General features: G+C 57.8%; 2 protein-coding genes across 3 annotated transcripts in view; one reads left to right on the plus strand and one right to left on the minus strand.

Annotated features, from left to right (window-relative positions):
• KCNT1 (potassium sodium-activated channel subfamily T member 1) overlaps positions 1-889 on the plus strand; it is a 67,179-nt gene extending 66,290 nt beyond the window's left edge. The window contains exons 30-31 of the mRNA XM_065879977.1: positions 574-658; positions 769-889. Of these exons, the coding sequence (XP_065736049.1) occupies positions 574-658; positions 769-889 (206 nt within the window). The remainder of the gene's footprint in view (positions 1-573; positions 659-768) is intronic.
• Positions 890-13,000: 12,111 nt separating this feature from the next.
• The window catches only part of CAMSAP1 (calmodulin regulated spectrin associated protein 1), a 53,347-nt gene continuing 48,822 nt past the window's right edge, over positions 13,001-17,525 (minus strand). For both annotated transcript variants that reach the window (XM_065878691.1, XM_065878690.1), the window contains 3 exons: positions 17,295-17,410; positions 16,698-16,816; positions 13,001-13,303 (listed from right to left, as the gene is read on the minus strand). In XM_065878691.1, coding sequence (XP_065734763.1) covers positions 13,001-13,303; positions 16,698-16,816; positions 17,295-17,410 — 538 coding nt within the window. The remainder of the gene's footprint in view (positions 13,304-16,697; positions 16,817-17,294; positions 17,411-17,525) is intronic.

Consider the following 17,525-nt stretch of genomic DNA (forward strand, 5'->3'; position numbering starts at 1 on the left):
TCTCTGTGACGGGCAGCTCGGACCCCGTGTGTGCCCAAGGGCCCCTCTGGGAGACTGAGCCGGGCGGACTCTGGGCTGGTGCCACGGGAGCAGGTCTTGGGAAGGAAAGGACAAGTCTGAAGTGGAGGGTTGAGGAGGGGTTGGGGGTGGCCTGGATGGGGTGGGGATGCAGGGCACTGGGGGGCGGGGGAGGGAGGGAGTCTGAGGGCCGCACTGAGTGTCAGTGCGGGTGTGTAGGTGGGTGCACACGTGTCGGTGTGCACAGGTGTGCTCGATGTTCAGGGTCAGCACACCCTAAGATGTTGATGACTCAGCTAGGCGAGCCATCGAGAGACCGGGGGGGCCAGTGCCTGCTGCCCTCGTGGCCGCCCCCACGCCCATGCAGCGCGGGTGCCGAGGCCAGTGTCGGTCAGGGAGGACCAGCCCTGCTGGGTTCGCCAGGACGAGGGCTCAGGCAGAGCGGCTGAAAGGATTCTGCAGCTGGACCAGAGCTGCCAGCTCCTCGGGGCCCCCCCAGAGCAAAGGTGGAGGGGGTGCCGAGTGGTGACTGCGCGCTGGGCCCTGTCTCCGCAGACGAGATAAACGACCAACAGAACACCCTCTCCTATGTGCTCATCAACCCCCCGCCGGACACGCGGCTGGAGCCCAACGACATCGTGTAAGTACCGGGCCCCCGGACGAGTCTGGACACCTGCCCATCTGACGCGTGCGCGCCCAGCCCAGCCTCCCAGGCGCAGAGACATCGGGGACCTCCCGCCCTCCCCGCAGGTATCTCATCCGCTCCGACCCCCTGGCCCACGTGGCCAGCAGCTCCCGGAGCCGGAAGAGCAGCTGCAGCAACAGGCTGGCTTCCTGCAACCCCGAGACGCGGGACGAGACGCAGTTCTGAGTGCCGTGTGGAGCCCTCGGGGCTGACCTCGTCCTGCCAGGGTCCGTGGGCCGTGTGATGTGTGAGCGCAGGGCCCCGACCCCCACCTGCCGCCCAGCCCGGAGCTGCTCCCGCGACCGGACCCGGGGAGGGCCGAGGCGGCCCCGGGCACTACCAGACGCTGCTGGGAAGCCTTTTTCACCTGTTTTTACAAAGCTATACAATCCCTGGCGCTTTGCACAAACGCACCGCAACTCGTGACCGGGTCTGGCCGCAGTGCAGAGACAGGAGCCAGGCTGGACCGCAGAGGCCCGGGCCGGGGGCTCACACCGGAGCAGGAGAGCACACTGCAGCCCCTGAACTTGCCCGTTTCCACGGCCACGGCTGGTATTGATTCCTGGGCCTTGCCCACAGCTCTCAGCCAAGCCACGGGGCGGTGGGCCACCCTTGTCTGCCCTGTGGGTCCCCTGTGGTCTCACTTGTGAGGGTCTGGCCCAGAGTCGGGCCGCGAGGGTCTCCGGAACGGTGAGGCAGGCATGTGAAGGGAGCCTTTTCCAGAAGGAAATGAAAAGCAGGAGGGTCTGCAGCGCGGCCGAGGCCCTGGCAGGGGCGGGGCAGGGGGGCTCTGGAGAGGTGCCAGCAGCCTGGGCTCGGTAGGAGGGAGGCGGGGCTGCTGTGAGACCCCACAGCGGCCCTGGACTTTGGGGAAGAGAATCAGATGACGGCCTTTTCCTCTGGTTTTACGCTGAACTTTCGCAGCCACGTCATCTGACCTCCTTTTAACACCAGACCTGAAGCACAGTTCAGCCGCTGGGCTACTGGTAGGCCCAGGCCTCCGCGAGGGACATTTCTCCTTCTGAGGGAGGGACTCGGGGCACCACCGCGGTTCCTGTGTGACTCTTTCTGACAGGTTTTGCACGCTCAGTGCTGGAAACTTCTATTAAATGGATGCATCCTACAGACAAGAGGATGGCTTGTAAGGCCTCCCCTCCATGGCTTCAAGCTCTGGGCCTGGGTCTGCCCCAGCCGCCCAGTTTCAAGGGTTAGAGACACTTGCTCTGGTCCCCAACCCACTGGTCCCCACAGGGAAGCCCCTACCCCAGGGAGATGCTGCTGGCCTGAGCATTCCCGAAAAGCAGGAAGCAACTCAGGTGGTGGCGGGGACGGGGTCCAGGAGGGCTCCCTGGCGAGCTGCCTGGCCCTGGAGCCCGGCCGTGCCCAGGAGGGATGTGTGCCCCTCGCCAGCACAAGGCAGCCGTGTTTGTCTTGGGGTGGGGCTCCCGCTCCTACAGAGAGTATTCCCAGAGGCTGGCAGAGGAGCCAACGCGGCCCCCCACCCGGGGGGGGGGGGGGGGGGGGCGGGGCGGGGCGGGGCCACACAGCTGCTGGAGGGGCCTGCCCTGAGGGAGGGGCACACGTGCAGCTCCTCTCCCCCACGCTGGCCGCCTGGGGACACTCCCGCCCAGAGAGCGTCTACATGCCCAGGGGATGGTGCAGGCTGTGGGCAGTCGGGAAGGGGGCTGACCGGGCTTGGGAGACCCCAGGGCCCTTGATGGAGCAACAGGCCGCCAACATGGGCTAGGGTGGCCTCTGGGGCCAGGGCCCGTCCCAGCAGGGTCAGTGGCTCCTGGGGTCCTGCCAGCGAGCGTCCTCTCCTGCACCTGCCACCTCTCCTGGCACCCACGCTCCAACTCCCTGAGGGGAGGGGACCCTGCTTGGCCGCTGGACCGGGGGCTCCAACCAGGTGGGGCTGCGGCGCCTGGAATCCCACACGGGGAAGATGGCATCCGACAGGGATCCTCAGGAGTTGTCTGACTTGAGTCTGGGGTGCACAGGACAGGCGGTGAGAAGTGAGGTTCATCTCCAGACCGGGATGCACAGTCATACCCACTGCTAAGTGCAGACAGAGGGCCCAGCGGAGGCTGGAGACCTGCACCCGGGCGCCCTGACCGAGCGAGTAGAGAACATTTCTCAATGTTTTGCCGAGTTTTTCAAACATAACAAAATTAGAGGAAAACCTCTTTTATTTATTCCTATAGAAAGCTGGTCAGAACAATAACGCCAGCAACGTGCCGGCCATTCCGGCTTGTCAAGGGCGCAGGGCCTGGGAACACCGGCTTAAGGTGCCCGCTCGCCCCACCCCGGAGCCGAGCGTTCACAGGCAGACGTGCGGCAGGTACAAGTGGGCGCCCAGACTCGGGGCGGCCGCCCAGAATCTCACAAAGAAGTGCGACTGGCAGCTGGGGGACGAGAAGATACGGAAGCACAGCAAATGCTTACTAAAGCCAGAGAAGGCAGAAAAGGAGAAACAAAGGACGGTGGGCACAGCACAGTCCTTCACCCCAAGTCCACCTGCCAAGAGAGGAAGGAGGCCCCTCCTCGAGATGGCGCCGGCCCGCCCCGCGCCCCGGAGGCCGAACACGGATGCAGGACCACAAGGCGGGCACCCCACGACGCTCTTGGCCCTCATCTCGACCCCGGTCCACACCCAGTGGTCTCAGAGGTGCCTCTTTCTTTTGGGGGCAGCCGTGCGCCCTGATGAGTGGGTCTCTCAGAAGAGTTGCAGCATTTTCCTGTGAGATTGGCAAGCTACGGCTTCCTGCGTCCCAGGGTCCCCCGACGGGCGTGCAGGCTGGGGTCTGCCGTCCAGGACTTTAGTCCGCCCGCCCTGAAGGCAGCCCCGCCCACCTGGGGCTTGGGGGCCTCGGCTGGGGCCTCCAGGGGCAGGGGCTGGGGGAGCACCCCCGGCACTCCAGGCCCCCAGGGGCGGCCAGATGGCCAGAGCCACCTTCGTCCTCCGTGACATCCGCAGAGCTTGGGGGCCTAGCACGGTGGTCTCAGGGAACTCAGGGATGCCTAGAGCAGGCTCTCCAGGCGGGACTGTCAGAGACAGTCTGTTCCATGGCCCCGGTCACAGAGCGCAGAGCTGGGAGTGACCATCAGGTCCTCCATGCCCCGGGCACCCTGCATGGGCACCTCCAGGTACCCTCAAGGGCCTGCCTGGGGGGCCGGGGGTGGCCACGTAGCACTGACCCGCACCCTCTGCAGCCCTTCTGCAGCCCCCAGCCTGGCACGTCACTGCTGGCTCCAAGAGGCCCGCTGGACCTGGAAGTGTGGTCCAGGCTTGGCTGTACCTTCCTCTCTCCAGGAAGACACCCTTCCTGGCCGCCCGGCCTCCATCAAGGACCTGACTGTGGTTGAGTTCCCAGCAGGCCCGAGGCCTCGCCTGTCAGGGGCAGACGGCTTCCCTCCCAGGTCCTGAACTCAGGCCGCTGCCTGGAAGATGGAGAAGCAGCAGACCACCCGTCCTTCAGGGAGGGGCCTTGGTCAGGACTCGGCCTCGCCCTCCTCTTGGGCGCCTGGGCAGCCTCGGGGGCCAGGCAGCCAGGAGGAGGTGGTTCAGGGGCACGAGGTTTGCACTGAGGAAGCGGTGTGAGCGTGTGGAATGGGGGGGCAGAGCCCGTGTCCACCCCTGACGTTCTCGTCATGGCACTCTAAGACCCTGCCTGGTCTGGCTGTGGGGTCCCTGTCACCCCAGGGCCTGTCCCCTCTCATGAGGACTTGGGGCTCTGAGGCTGCAGGCTGTACCCGGTCCCGCTGTGGGGCCTGCTCTCCCACCAGGGAGGGGACCCTCAGGCTTGAGTCTCATACTTTAGGAGACTGTTGGGGGGGGCGAGGGGTGCAAGATGAGTCTTGGATAGAAAAAGCACCTCTACCCAGGAGTATTCCACACCAGCCTCCCCCAAGTTCCGAGTGACTGAGGCCCAAGTTAACAACGTGGGTTCACAGTGGACCTCCATTCTGGCCCTGGTCACCTGCAGGGAGACCACCCGGCCCCTGCAGATCCCTTCTCTGGCGGGGACCCCTGTCACCTCAGAGCGGCTCCTGGTCAGAGGGGAGGGTCCTGGAAGGTGTTCAGGGAACCTGGCCCCGAGGCAGGGGTCCTCGAAGCCTAGCACCACACCTCCAGGGTCCCTCTGGGTCATGCTGGGGAGGACGGCTCACCCAGGCCGCCTTCCTGCTGCCCCGCACCGTCCCAGGGACCCGGGCCACGGCCCCCAGGACGGCAGGGGCTCCACACTCGCTGGGCGTCTTTCACAGCCCGTCGTCCTGCCCATCTCGGGGCCGGCCCTTCAGGCCAGCAGCTCCAAGAGTCCGGACGGAGGGGGCCCATGGGGAGCTCAGTGCCCACCTTGGCTCTGAGGCAATCCCTGTGGCTGGTTCCCGGCTGCCCTCCTGCACAGGGGGGGTTTGGGGGTCTTCCCAGAGGAACTCCTCCCCCAGGGCCTGCCCCAAGAGCTGGTGCTGAGCCTGGGTCCTCACTGAGGCTGGACGGGGAACCAAGTAAGTCTTCAGAAACACTGCTTACCACAACACCAAAAAGAAAGCGAAGAAGTGCTGAACGGGTAAGATAATATACAGAAGATAACGTAAATATGTTTTAAAAACTTACCTTCTGTGTATTATTTAGAAAAAGACAGATGACCCAGCAGGAAGGTAGGCAAACAACTTGAAGGGACATTTCACAAAAGAAGAAAATCAAAAAGACCAACAAAGAGATGGAAATATGCTCTACTCATCTGTAACCAGGGAAACGCCAATTAAAAACACTAAGAGGGGGGCTTCCCTGGTGGCGTGGTGGTTGAGAGTCCGCCTGCCAATGCAGGGGACACGCGAGCCACAACTACTGAGCCCACGCACTGCTACTACTGAAGCCCGCGCACCTACAGCCCGCGCTCCGCAACGAGAAGCCACCGCAATGAGAACCCCGCGCACTGCAGACGAAGAGTAGCCCCCGCTCGCCGCAACTAGAGAAAGCCCACATGCAGCAACGAAGACACAACGCAGCCAAAAGTAAATAAACAAATAACGCTAAGAGAAGGGGTTATATTCCAAACACCAACAGTAAAAAAAAAAAAGGCCACGCTTTGGCATATATGCTGCTCCCATAATGAAAGAATCCTGTCTAGATTATTTAAAAGTCTTCTATGAATCCGTAAGAAAAAGAACCACCCAGTTAGAGAGGCCCAATTGAAAGTGGGCAAATGACCAGAAATCTCCCAGAAAGGGAAGCGTGAATTTGCTCCGTAGACACTGAAAAAACGCCTCACCCTCACGCCAGGGGACGCCCAGTGACACCAGCAGGACAGCCGTGGGATTCCATGTGAGCCCGCCGTTCACCCGCCGTGCCGGCCCGAGCAGAGCCCCCGCACCCCCAGACCTGCTCTGAGACCCCAGGGCTCGTGGGCTCAGTCCTGCGGTACGGACTCCCCGCCACGCCACCCGCAGTGGGACTGCACCCCGCATGGGCGGAGGGAGCTGCGGTCCACGTGGAGACACGTGGCCCTGCTCACCTGCTGGGGCCCAGCCCCTCCCAAGCCCAGACGACAGGGAGACGGCAGGCACCCGAGTCAGGGCTCCCTGTCCTGGGTCCCCAGAGCCAAACCCTGAATCAGCAGATGGCACCCCGTGGAGTCCTCTGGGGATCTTGTGTGGGGTGGCGGCCCATCTGCAGACCCGGTGCGAGGGGTCGGCACCTGCTGACTTTGAACCTCGGGCTTGGTCACACCTCCGGGCCGCCCTAAGTGACCGTAACCGGCTGTTCGGGGGGTCAGCAGTGGGCTTCACTTCCCGTGACCGCCCTGCTCAATGCACGTGCTGGTCACGAGCGGGTCTGGAAACGCTTCAGTTTGCATGCTGGTCTCTGCACTTCTAACACTCACCACCTGTTCCTGCGCTTTTCTAGGAGGTCTTTCATATCTCTGCCAATAAAGACGGTTCGGGCTTTTCTTTTCCTACCTTTAAACCTCCTGTTTCGCTGTCTTATTACAACGGCTCAGCCGTCCAGGAAAGCCCTGGCTACTCACCGTGACCACAGGCAAACTGGCCTCCACCCTGACTTAACAGTGAAACACTGGAAGTGTCCCCAGTTAAGTGTGGGGCTTGCTGGAGGTCTCTGGCGGGTATCATCAAATTACGAGACTTCTAACGGCAACGTTTTTCATCGTGAATGATACATATTGAACGTCATCAACTTTTTTTTACGTGTGGTTTCCCTCTTACACCCAACGTAAATTACACTTGCTCACGTTGAACCTTTATTCCCATCTAAACACTGCTGAGCATAATGTCTGAGTCTGGGTTCATCTTAGTATTTTATATTCACCAGCAGGAACTGGGGCATGATTTCCGGTCCCTGCCTGTGTCTTCGGCCAGGTTTTGATGCAGAGAAACCTAGTTGTACGCGTCGCTCTACTGTGTGTCCGTGCACAGCACCCCTACCTGGGCCTCCTCGCGCCTGAGAGCCCTCTGCCCCGCCCCCAGACACACCTGAACGTCTCCGAGGGTGTCTCCTGACCGACGACACAGCACAGGCTGCATGGCAGCACTTCCCCTTCTTGGTGGCACAAAATAGTGGCACATCTTAAAATTAAGGACATCTTAGACCAGCAGACACGGGTCCTTCCAGTCGCCCGTCTGAGAGGCTCCACGAGGACAGGGCACCCAGGGGCCACTTGCTGACGCCACCCGCCCCGCGCGTGTGTGACGTCCGAGTCTGCGGATGCCCGGGAGGGTCTGGAAGCGTGGACAGCGGCGACCCCCTCGGCACTGGCACCGGGGGTGGGGCAGCCTGCAGCTTCCCCTGGTGTGATTCTCAACTGTTTACCGCATTTGATGCTTTCGAGGAGTACGTTATTTTATAAATAAACAGAAGTAACATAAAACAGAATTGTCCGGAAAGCAGGGCTTTTTTATTCATTTGATCCATTTCTAGTCCAAGGAAAGCGTCCCCAAGTAAGGAGCACTACCCGGTGTTTCCTCAAGGGTGGCGCCTTTGGGCAGAGTGGGTTCCGGGCAGCGGGAGGCCTGGCAGGGGCTGGGGGCTGCCCTCACTGAGGGCTGCCCGCCCTGCGTGAAACCCCGCTTCCCCCACCCCAAGTTCCAGGGCGAGGCCTTCCCCTTGTACCTAGTTCTATGCAGCTGAGGTGCCACCTCCCCGGGGCTTCTAGAACGAGGTCTGCAGCGCCAGTGTGTTTACGTGAGGGCCTGGGCGCTCAGAAAGCCAGACCAGACGCCCCGGTCCCGGCACCCAGATCACCCGTAGGTCTGTCTCTAACATGGTCCTGCCCGACTTCAGGGTGGCCGCCCACTCCTGCCCTTCCCATGGGACCACACCTGGCACCGGATGGTGAGCAGGGCTCCTGGTGAGATGGGCCCCGCCCCGTTCCCCAGTCCACGTGTGACCGGGCAGTGGCCTCCACATCCCCGCGTCACTGGGCTCTGGGCCCCACCCTACACCCCACGGGTCCCCGGGATTTGTGACGCAAACGTCCCGCGAGATCATTCCACATCCAGGTGCAAGAGCAAGGGCTTGGCGTCCCCCAGCCCCAACCCGGCAGCAAGTTTAACCAACTTTCACCAAATGTCCAGCTGGTGCCGGCAACATGGCCCGAGGGCCAAGAACAAATAAAGGGAGACGCCCCTGCTGCCCCCAGGAAGCCCCGTGCCCGCCCCACGTGCCCTCACCTGGCCGGTCATCTCCCCCCCTGACCCTCCCAAAGCAGCCACATCGTCCTAAGCAGGTGACACCTGATGCCTGACCCCCGTGGATCCCGCCGGGGGGGCCGCCCCTCTGGCGCAGCAAGCACTCCTTGGATGAGAAATCTTAGCACCCATAGAACACAGGGCGCTCGCGAGCTGAACAGCTGTGAAGAAATACACACAAGGGTGACAACGCACTCCCCGCCCCGCACACGGTGGCTTTTTGCAGCGATGCTTCTGCAGCTGATCGGCTCCTACTGGCAGTTCCGTGCCTACTACGAAAACCGCACAAAGTAACCATTAATAAATATACTTTAGAAGCAAAAAACTCTAGGGAGAACTCTGGTGACACATACTGAGAACCACTCATTTAAAAAATGAGAATAAACACTTTGTCAAATTTTATCAAGCTCTGTACTTGGGATCCGTTTGCTTTTCTGTAGGTACGTTCTACTTCAATTGAAAAAAAAGAACAAGGGTTGTATTGTGATGAAAACAACAAAAAACTCACCACCTAGAATTAAAAGGGCAAAAAACCAAATTGTTTCTTGTACAAATGGAGACTAGAGAGGTTTATCAGTTCGACTGAAAATAACAGCTTTAAAAAAAAAAACACACACACTTTAAATTCAAGTCCCGATGCTTCAGCCTCTGCCTGGCGGCGCTGTTGACGCCTTCTGTATGCTCAGAAACTCCCATCACAGGATCCTGACCTGGGTGAGCAAAGGGCACGCATGGTCCAAGGCCATCTGAGCCCCCATCTCAATGCCCGGTCCTCGGAGCCGCAGGCCCGTCAATTTAACCAATCACATCATTACAGCATTTCGAACTGTAAACGTGGAGCGTGTGCACAGCCGAGGCCCAGAGTAACGGTCCCTCAGAGTTCCCAGTTCCAGACAATCAGTCACCCAATGGAAACACAGGCCCAGAGACGTGACTCCAAGGCCAAGGTCGCTAGCTCCTGACCTTCGTAACAGCACCAGCCTCGACTTCACTTTTATGGGAAAGTCGGTTTTTATGCTGTTGCTATTTGTTTGCACCGGCGGCGACCCCAAATTCTCATTGCCAAGAAAGGGTTCCCGTGAGACAAATCCTTCACCGATTACATCCGGGCTTGACGGCGTGGAGCTCAGGCTGTAGTGTTTACTACGTTTTGTTAATTATTCATTCCCACGGTAAGCGGCTTTTCCTTGCTATTGAGGAAATCACGTGGATACGGCAACTCGCTCTTTCTAAAGAACAGAGAACAACGCAAGGAGTGGAGATCACCCCCTCCTAGATGAGCACAGGGAAAGGGTAGGGAGACAGAGGGGCCCCGCTTCTTCCCAGGGCAAGTTCTGCCCCCGAGATCTCAAACGGTCCCCACAGCTCGGGCCTTCGCATGGAGATGCAGTCAGGGACAGCCCGGAGAAGGCTCCAGACCGCGGCAAGGCGCCCCCAACCCCTGCAAGAGACGGCCAGGCGGGATGCCACCCGGACGCGTTCTGCTCCCCGCCAACGCTGGCGGACTTGGCCGTGACCGTGACGCAGAAGCGCAGCCCATCCTCCCCGCACGCAGAGCCCCCACCAGAAACGAGGGCCACAAACTGGGAGGGGGCTGCCTAAAGCCGCTCACTCCCGCTTCTCAAAGGCCAGACCGCGTTTCAGAGTAGGTCAGCATCAATTAGGAAAGGCTGTCCAAGTTCATCTTAACAGGAAATTTCATTTCAGGTACTTCCCTCCCCAAGTAAGAACTACAGTTTCAAAACATAAAAGTATACCCTAGGGGCTTCCCTGGCGGTCCAGTGGTTAGGATTCCACGCTTCCACTGCAGGGGGCGCGTGTCTGGTCGGGGAACTGAGACCCCACAAGGTGCGTAGTGCCGCCAAAAATGAATAATAAGCCAAAGGAGAGAACACACACACACGAAGTATAACCGAGACGTAACTTCGGAATGATTCCATTTTGCAATCTGCCAGAGCAAAGAACACAGTTTGGGTCCAAACAGCCTGATCAGACACTGCCCTGCAGTGACGCGCAGAGGCAAAGGACACACGGGCAAGACAGTCCGTCCGCCTCTGGTGTGTGCGAGCGTCCACACACCCCCCCCCGCCACGTACGCACACTCACGCACACGTGTGTGGGGATAAGTTAATACATCTGCGCGTAGATTTGTAAAATGCGGGGCTCACTCACCGCAGTTTTCTTTGGGCTCCTGGGGTCCCAGCTCACCACCAAGGACGCGTACATGAACCTCATCGTCTGCTCAGCCATGCACGCCACGCTCTCTTCACCAGGTTAAATTCTACGTGGGTAGACAGGTGGCTGGTCAGAATGCCGAGAAGCAAGGAAAGACGTACAACCCTCCACCGTAAGAACACGGCACGAATATGCAGGTGCCCTGGAAGGCGATACAGCTACAGGGAGCCTACGAGGCAATTAACGACTTTACCACCACCAAAGCCAGAGAGGACCGAAAATCTCCACCACGGAAGGGAAATCCTGCGTCTGAAACTTCCTGCGACGCACAGGGGGCCCGAGGGGAGCGTCCGTCCCCACGTCCCGAGCACTGGTCCCCTCACTGGCTTAACGAAGGGCACAGAGCACCACATGCGAACAACCTTCACAACGCCCCACAGGTCGACAGACTGTACCAGAAAACCCAGCGTTCACCCAGAACGTCGGTGGGAGCGAGATTCCCAGCACTGGGCCGCGAGTGCCTCTAAATCTCCACTGAAAACAGTCATATTCCACTGACTTCAACAGGACTGTTATAAAATGACAGAGAAGTTGTCACACGTCCTGTCCGCATAAAGGAAGAAGAAGTTGGAAAGCGTCCCTTCTCTAGAAGGATGTGACGCTCTAATAAAAGGGACGTTCGTCAACTAGGAACCACAGGAAGTTTCTCTACAGCAAGGAGCTGGGGACACTGACCGAGAAACAAGCCACGACAACCTCAGGCAAACGTGACCAAAGAAAGCAAATTAGGTAATTACTTTATTACATCTTAGTGCTTTCTTAAAATAAATATAATAATATAATATCCGACATACAGTGAGAAATAAAGCACACGTGTGAACGGCATGGTAACAGGAAAGTTCACTCAGGACTGTTTAATACACAGCACTGGAGAAACCGCACAGCTTCGTTACCTATTTACAGACAGAGCTGCTGGCTACCGAGACATACAAACCCAACCGGGAGCGGGCAAGGCCCTGCCGCAGAACGTGGTTTCTGTACCACGTTCCCTCCATCCTCATGGACACAGTCCGCTCACCTTTTCGTCTAAAATTACCAGTATACTTTGTCTTAACTGTTTCTCTCCACCGATCTTCAGTTTCTTTCTGCAGTCTGAGATAGATTCAAGTAACACTCCCAAGAAAATATGTGCAAAACTAACATATGTGACTCCAGAATCTTCCGGCAGTCGGGTCAGCTGGTCAGTTGCACCGGTGTCGGCAGACTTCCGGTGCCGTGTGGAGGCCGGGCAGGAACGTCTGGTCCGGAGAAGCCCTAGTGACTGTCAGGGCCGCCGTGGAGAGAACCCAGAGCATTCCGCTGACTTGGAGTTCCGAGACGGCCGCAGATAACCCCTTTAATTGTCTTTAAACAGGCGACACAACGAAATGCTCAATCTAAACCGAGAACCGCACGCTTACTGCTCTTCCAGAAGCAAGAATCAGGACGGGTGAGTGAGGACGTGATAAAAACACTAAAAGAACCGTCCGCGTAAGTGCATCGCCTTTTAAGAGAAACATGCTCAGAGTGAAAAAGATTCTACTTTACCAAAATCTGTCTTTATTAAAGTGAACAAATCGGGAGCACACCACCCCAAACGTAACGAACGCGGGCTGTAATCGGCTCAGCTTTTCCTATTTTCAACTAGGCAAGCACCAGCGAGAGTACCATTCACCATCCTCACGATCGCGTGTCGGCGAGAACCCTCCGTACTTGTAAACGTTATTTTAGCAGAAGACAGACTTCGCAGATGTCAGGGCTTTTAGGGAACTGGTATTTTCAGTGAACTTTTTCTGAGCAGCAAGGAACAAGGATTTTTTTTCCAGAAATCTTAGAATCGGATATAAACGTTGGCAGTAGACACGATCAATAAATATACAGTTTCTCAAATGAAAACGACTTCCCCAACACGAGCTCCTTCCCCACAGACATTCAAAAACCCTGACCCAAGATCGAGTCTCAGTCCTATCATCTCGCGAGATTACAGCTGGCCAGCAAGAGGGCTGTCAGGTCATGTGCAAAAGGGGGTGAGGTGAGAGGCAAGAAAGCCAAGGAAATCACTTTTAATTTATACCGAAGGAGAACTTCAAGTACAAGGAATCCGCTGCCTGGAGCCCCTGGGCACGCGCCCCTCGTCTGGGAGCCTCCGCGCAGCGGTGACCACGGCGGCCGCGAGCCGCTGGAAACGGAGCTGAGTCCTCACTCCGGCTCCACCTGCCGTCCTGTGTGCTGGGACCTAAGGGAGGGTTTTCTCGTGTTGTCTAGAAGCCTCTTTGAAAAAGGTCTGTGATTCTGCACACTTCGTACCCAAAAGGATGAAAATAATAAATATCGACCTGGCCGGCGCGTCCTCAGACTCCTGCCGCACCAGGGTCATTTACGAGTCTGCGTCTTCTTTGGCACCGAGGGCCGCTTGGGCTGCCACAAGTGGTTATGAATGGTGAGCGCGTCCACGCTGACGGACATGGTTTTGGCCGGGATCAGGTTAAACTGTTTCCGGTCCGAGCTGTATTTATACAGTTTGTCGATCATCTTCTTGGTGATGCTCTTTGGCCCCGTGCCAGTTAGTTTGTAGATTTCTTCAGTGTCAGGATAGTAGCAATAAAGTGCCCTGAACTGGCAGCCAGCATCACGAAACAGTATGATGTAGTGGTTCGCGTCACACTTCTCCAGCTCCTGTGTGGAGGGAGTGAAGGAGAAGAGACAGGCAACGTGAGTCTCTCCCGCAGTCACACCGCAGCATCCACCGTCCTGACCAGGAGGCCCGCGGCCAGCTAACTGCCCACCCCGGGGCAAGCTTTCTAGGACACAAAGCTATGGGTTATCCGTTCAGTGGAGCACCATCTACCACTGAGATTTTACTTCAGTCCAGGTATCCAAGGAAAAAACTGCTTTTAACATTAAGTGAAAAATCACATGAAAAAGACACTCGACATCGTTAGCCATCAGGGAAATGCCAACCAAAACCACAGTGAGGGGCTTCCCTGGGGGCGCAGTGGTTAAGAATCCGCCTGCCGATGCGGGGGACACGGGTTTCAGCCCTGGTCCGGGAAGATCCCACATGCCTTGGAGCGACCAAGCCCGTGCGCCACAACTACTGAGCCTGCGCTCTAGAGCCCACGAGCCACAACTGCTGAAGCCCACACGCCTAGAGTCCGTGCTCCGCAACAAAGAGAAGCCACCGCAATGAGAAGCCCGCGCACCGCAACGAAGAGTAGCCCCCGCTCGCCGCAACTAGAGAAAGCCCGCCGTGCAGCAACGAAGACCCAATGCAGCCAAAAGTAAGTAAATAAAATAAATTTAAAAAAAAGACAAAGTTCCATTTAAAAAAAAACAAACCACAATGGGGGGTACTTCCCTGGTGGCGCAGTGGCTAAGACTCTGCACTCCCAATGCAAGGGGCCTGGGTTCGATCCCTGCTCAGGGAGGGAACTAGATCCCACATGCACGCAGCACCTAAGAGTCCACATGCCGCAACTAAGGCCCAGTACAACTAAACACGTAAATATTAAAAAAAAAAAAAAAAGCCACAAGGGGGTAGCACCTCACGCCCACTAAGCTAGAGTCAGCGCAGGTTCTGGTGCGAAGAAGCAAGCGCTCATTGTCCGCTGGTGGAGGGGAGGCGACACAGCCTCTGTGTCAGCCAGTCAGTCGGCCAGTGGTTCAAAATGTCACACAGAGTTACCACGCGACCAGCAATTCTTCTCTCAGTTAGACACCCGAGAGAAGTTAAAACACGCATGCACATAAAACCTGCGCACAAACGTTTCCAGCCGCGTTACTCGTAACGGCCAAGAGTAGAAACAATCCAAATGTCCATCAACGGGTGAAAGGATAAACAAAATGGTCTAGACGTACAGCGGGAAGCTGTTCAGTCACGAAAAGGAATGAAGCACCGCCACACTCGCTACAACTCGGAGGAGCCTCGGTGACGTCGTGCCGAGCGAAAGCCGCCCCAAGGGGCTGCCTCAGGCGTGAGTCCCTTCACGGGACGTGTCCAGAAGAGGCGAACACACAGAGGGGACCGCAGACCTGTGGGGCCGGGCGCTGGGGGGCGAGCGCGGGGAGCGGCCTCGGTACGGGACCCTTCTGCGGGGGCAGCTTCTGGGATTAACTGGTGATGGCCGCCCCCTGGGGACAGACTGAGCAGCCCTGAACTAGCACTGAAGGGGGGACCTCACGCTGCGTGAGCCATCTCTCAGTAACGCTGCCACAAAAGAACCTGAGGCAGGCACGACCGTCAGTACTTGTTACAGCGTCTGCCGTACCGTGTGCTCAACTCTAAGAAATCACTAACACAAAAACATTTTAGAACAGATTCTCCTCGTGCTTGAAAATGTCTAGCTTCGTTTTCTACCCCTGCAGCTCTCTGAGCATGGGCCAGGGCTCCTGACACCCTCTCCGGGTCTCTGCTTACTACGTTATCTGCCTCTTCACCCGCCCCTCAGGGTACAATGCCATTGTCCAGCGGCCACGGGGGGACACGTGGTCTGTAACAGACAGACTCGGAAGCGGGTCACACCCAGCTGTCTTCTACTAGCCAGGAGCTAAAAAGATTCGTATGATGTAAAACGATGCCACTCTTCTCACTCTGTTTTTGTTTTAGAAAACTAGTTTTTCACAAATAGATACTATTCTTTTCAGAATCTAACAGGCTTGTTTTTTAAAATAAACAAATATATTTATAAAATTAGGAAGAAAAAGCAAAATTTAAAGCTGCAAGTATAATACTGATCTCAACGACATAAAAACTGTTCAAACGTGAACAGAACTAGAGACGCAAAGACACATCCAGGCCCCCGGGCCCCGCCCTCCGCAGGGTCACCACGGCCCCGCCTCCACCCTCTCGCGCCCGTCCCTGCCCGGCAGCCAGCCAGCCGCTCAGGAGGCCGTGGCTCACGGCCGTCCTCTGCCCACAGCTGCATTCACCCCCTCACCCAAGGCAAAGCCATGTCCCCTTTGGCCCACAGAGGCCCGACTGGAGCTGCCCCGTGACCTCTGACCCCCAGCTCCCCGCTCCAGCCCCAACCAGGGGATCAGTCCCACCTGGAGCCCGTGCGCCTCCCTAGATCTGCGGGGCACCCTCCCCGCTCCAGGCCTCTGCTCAAATGACACCTTCGAGTAAGACCCACTGACCAACCAGCCTACTGACCACGGCAGCCACCCTCGGGCCCGCGTCCTGCTCCCCTTTCACTCTTTCCAGACCGCGGGCAGAATCAGCACCACCCACTTCTGTAAACAGGTTTTTGGGGACCGAGCCGCCCTCTGGTCAGTCTGTGGCTGTCCTCACGCTGTGACAGCACAGACGGGCAGACCCGCCGGCCTCCGGAGCTTCTCGTGCGACTGCTCTGTCGCGGGGCCGCCTCGTGCCTGGGACCGTCAGCTCCACAGCCAGGCCTTTGCGTCTGTCTGCTCCTGGCCCAGCCCAGAGGCTGGAGCAGCTCGGTGACACGTGCGTGGAGAGGAGCCCCGCGCCCCGCACGCTGCCCCTAGCCGGAGCGTCAGGTCACGGCACGCAGTCCTGACCTGGACCCTCCTTCCACATCTTCTACCTGCTGAGGCCACCACCACTCACCGTTAGTGACCGAGGGCTGCCGGCCCCGGGGAGCAAACAAGTCAACCCAACGGGACAGAAACGACCAGCATTTTGCCCCGAACTCCCACTTCTCCAGCGGCCCCGGCTCAGAGCTGGGGTCCCTCCTGTCTCCACCCGACACCACCTCCGACCCCCCCCCCCGCCCCGCAGACACCCTGCCCTCAACACCAAACTAACTCAAGAAATCTCACCCACTGCCCGTGCCCCACCCCAGAGGGCCTGCCCTGGACCCCCAGCCCTGACCCCAGTGCAGCCCCCTCCGTCTCGCTGGTCTGAATCCCGCTCTTCCGCGGAGCCGTCCCAACCGCGAGGGCCTGGGACACGAGTGTCCTGCGTGTCCTCACACAAGAGTCACACACGTGCAGGACAGCAGCCTCACGTGTCAACTATCGGGATGCTCTCCTCTAGAAAGAACCCTCATTTATGAACACCCTTATTCTACATAAAAAACTGGGGGTAAAATTTGATACTTGCCTCTAATATTGAATTCTTGTGAGGTTCATTCACCTTTCCGGCCAGACAGCAATGGGATATAGCATTGTGAATAATTGGTTTGTTTGATTTGCTGCTAGGCTCCTTAAACAGCTTGGGACCTACGAAAAGCAGGCCAAGATTTGCAAAATTAATATTTACAGCACACACACATACACATACACACACACACACACACACACACACACACACACACACACACACACGAAAGGCGACAATTTTGTAGAACCAAGCAGCAGGTAGGCTGAATTAGGGATGTTCGTAATTTTTTGAAAATGGGAATAGCCACTTCAAATCTATGACAGAATTCTACGTTACAGATTTTAAATAAACTAAGGAAAAGACTAAAGTAAGTAATAATTTATTCCCTTTCCAATTTTGGTTTCTTTGATTAAAAAAAAAAAAAGAAACCAAGAAACAGTAATTCTTAAAAGCCTAAGGTTCCAAAGTGCCCAGGACGCCACAGTGAGCCGTGGGCTGTGCAGACATAAGGGCACGTCACCCGCTGCGCCCGGGCCCCGCCCCCCCCCACCAGGCCGCGGCCGTGTGCCCGTGCCCCACAGAGAGCGAGGCCGTCACCTGTGTACTCGGCCACCGAGGCAAGGGAGGATGCGGCGGACGCCGTCTCCCAGTCTCTGTCGGTGCTCCGGCTGGGGTTGCGGCTCAGGATGGGCAAGGCTTCCAGGGACTCGACTCTGCTGGGGAAGAGGACAGGGGCGGGGCTGGGAGGGCGGCGGGCACGCCTCCTCTCGCCCACAACTGGCACCAGCTGGCGGGATCCCGCCCCGAAACGAGCCAGGCTGCACCACG

This window comes from Phocoena phocoena, chromosome 6, assembly GCF_963924675.1.
Source record: "Phocoena phocoena chromosome 6, mPhoPho1.1, whole genome shotgun sequence".
Taxonomy (NCBI): Eukaryota; Metazoa; Chordata; class Mammalia; order Artiodactyla; family Phocoenidae; genus Phocoena; species Phocoena phocoena.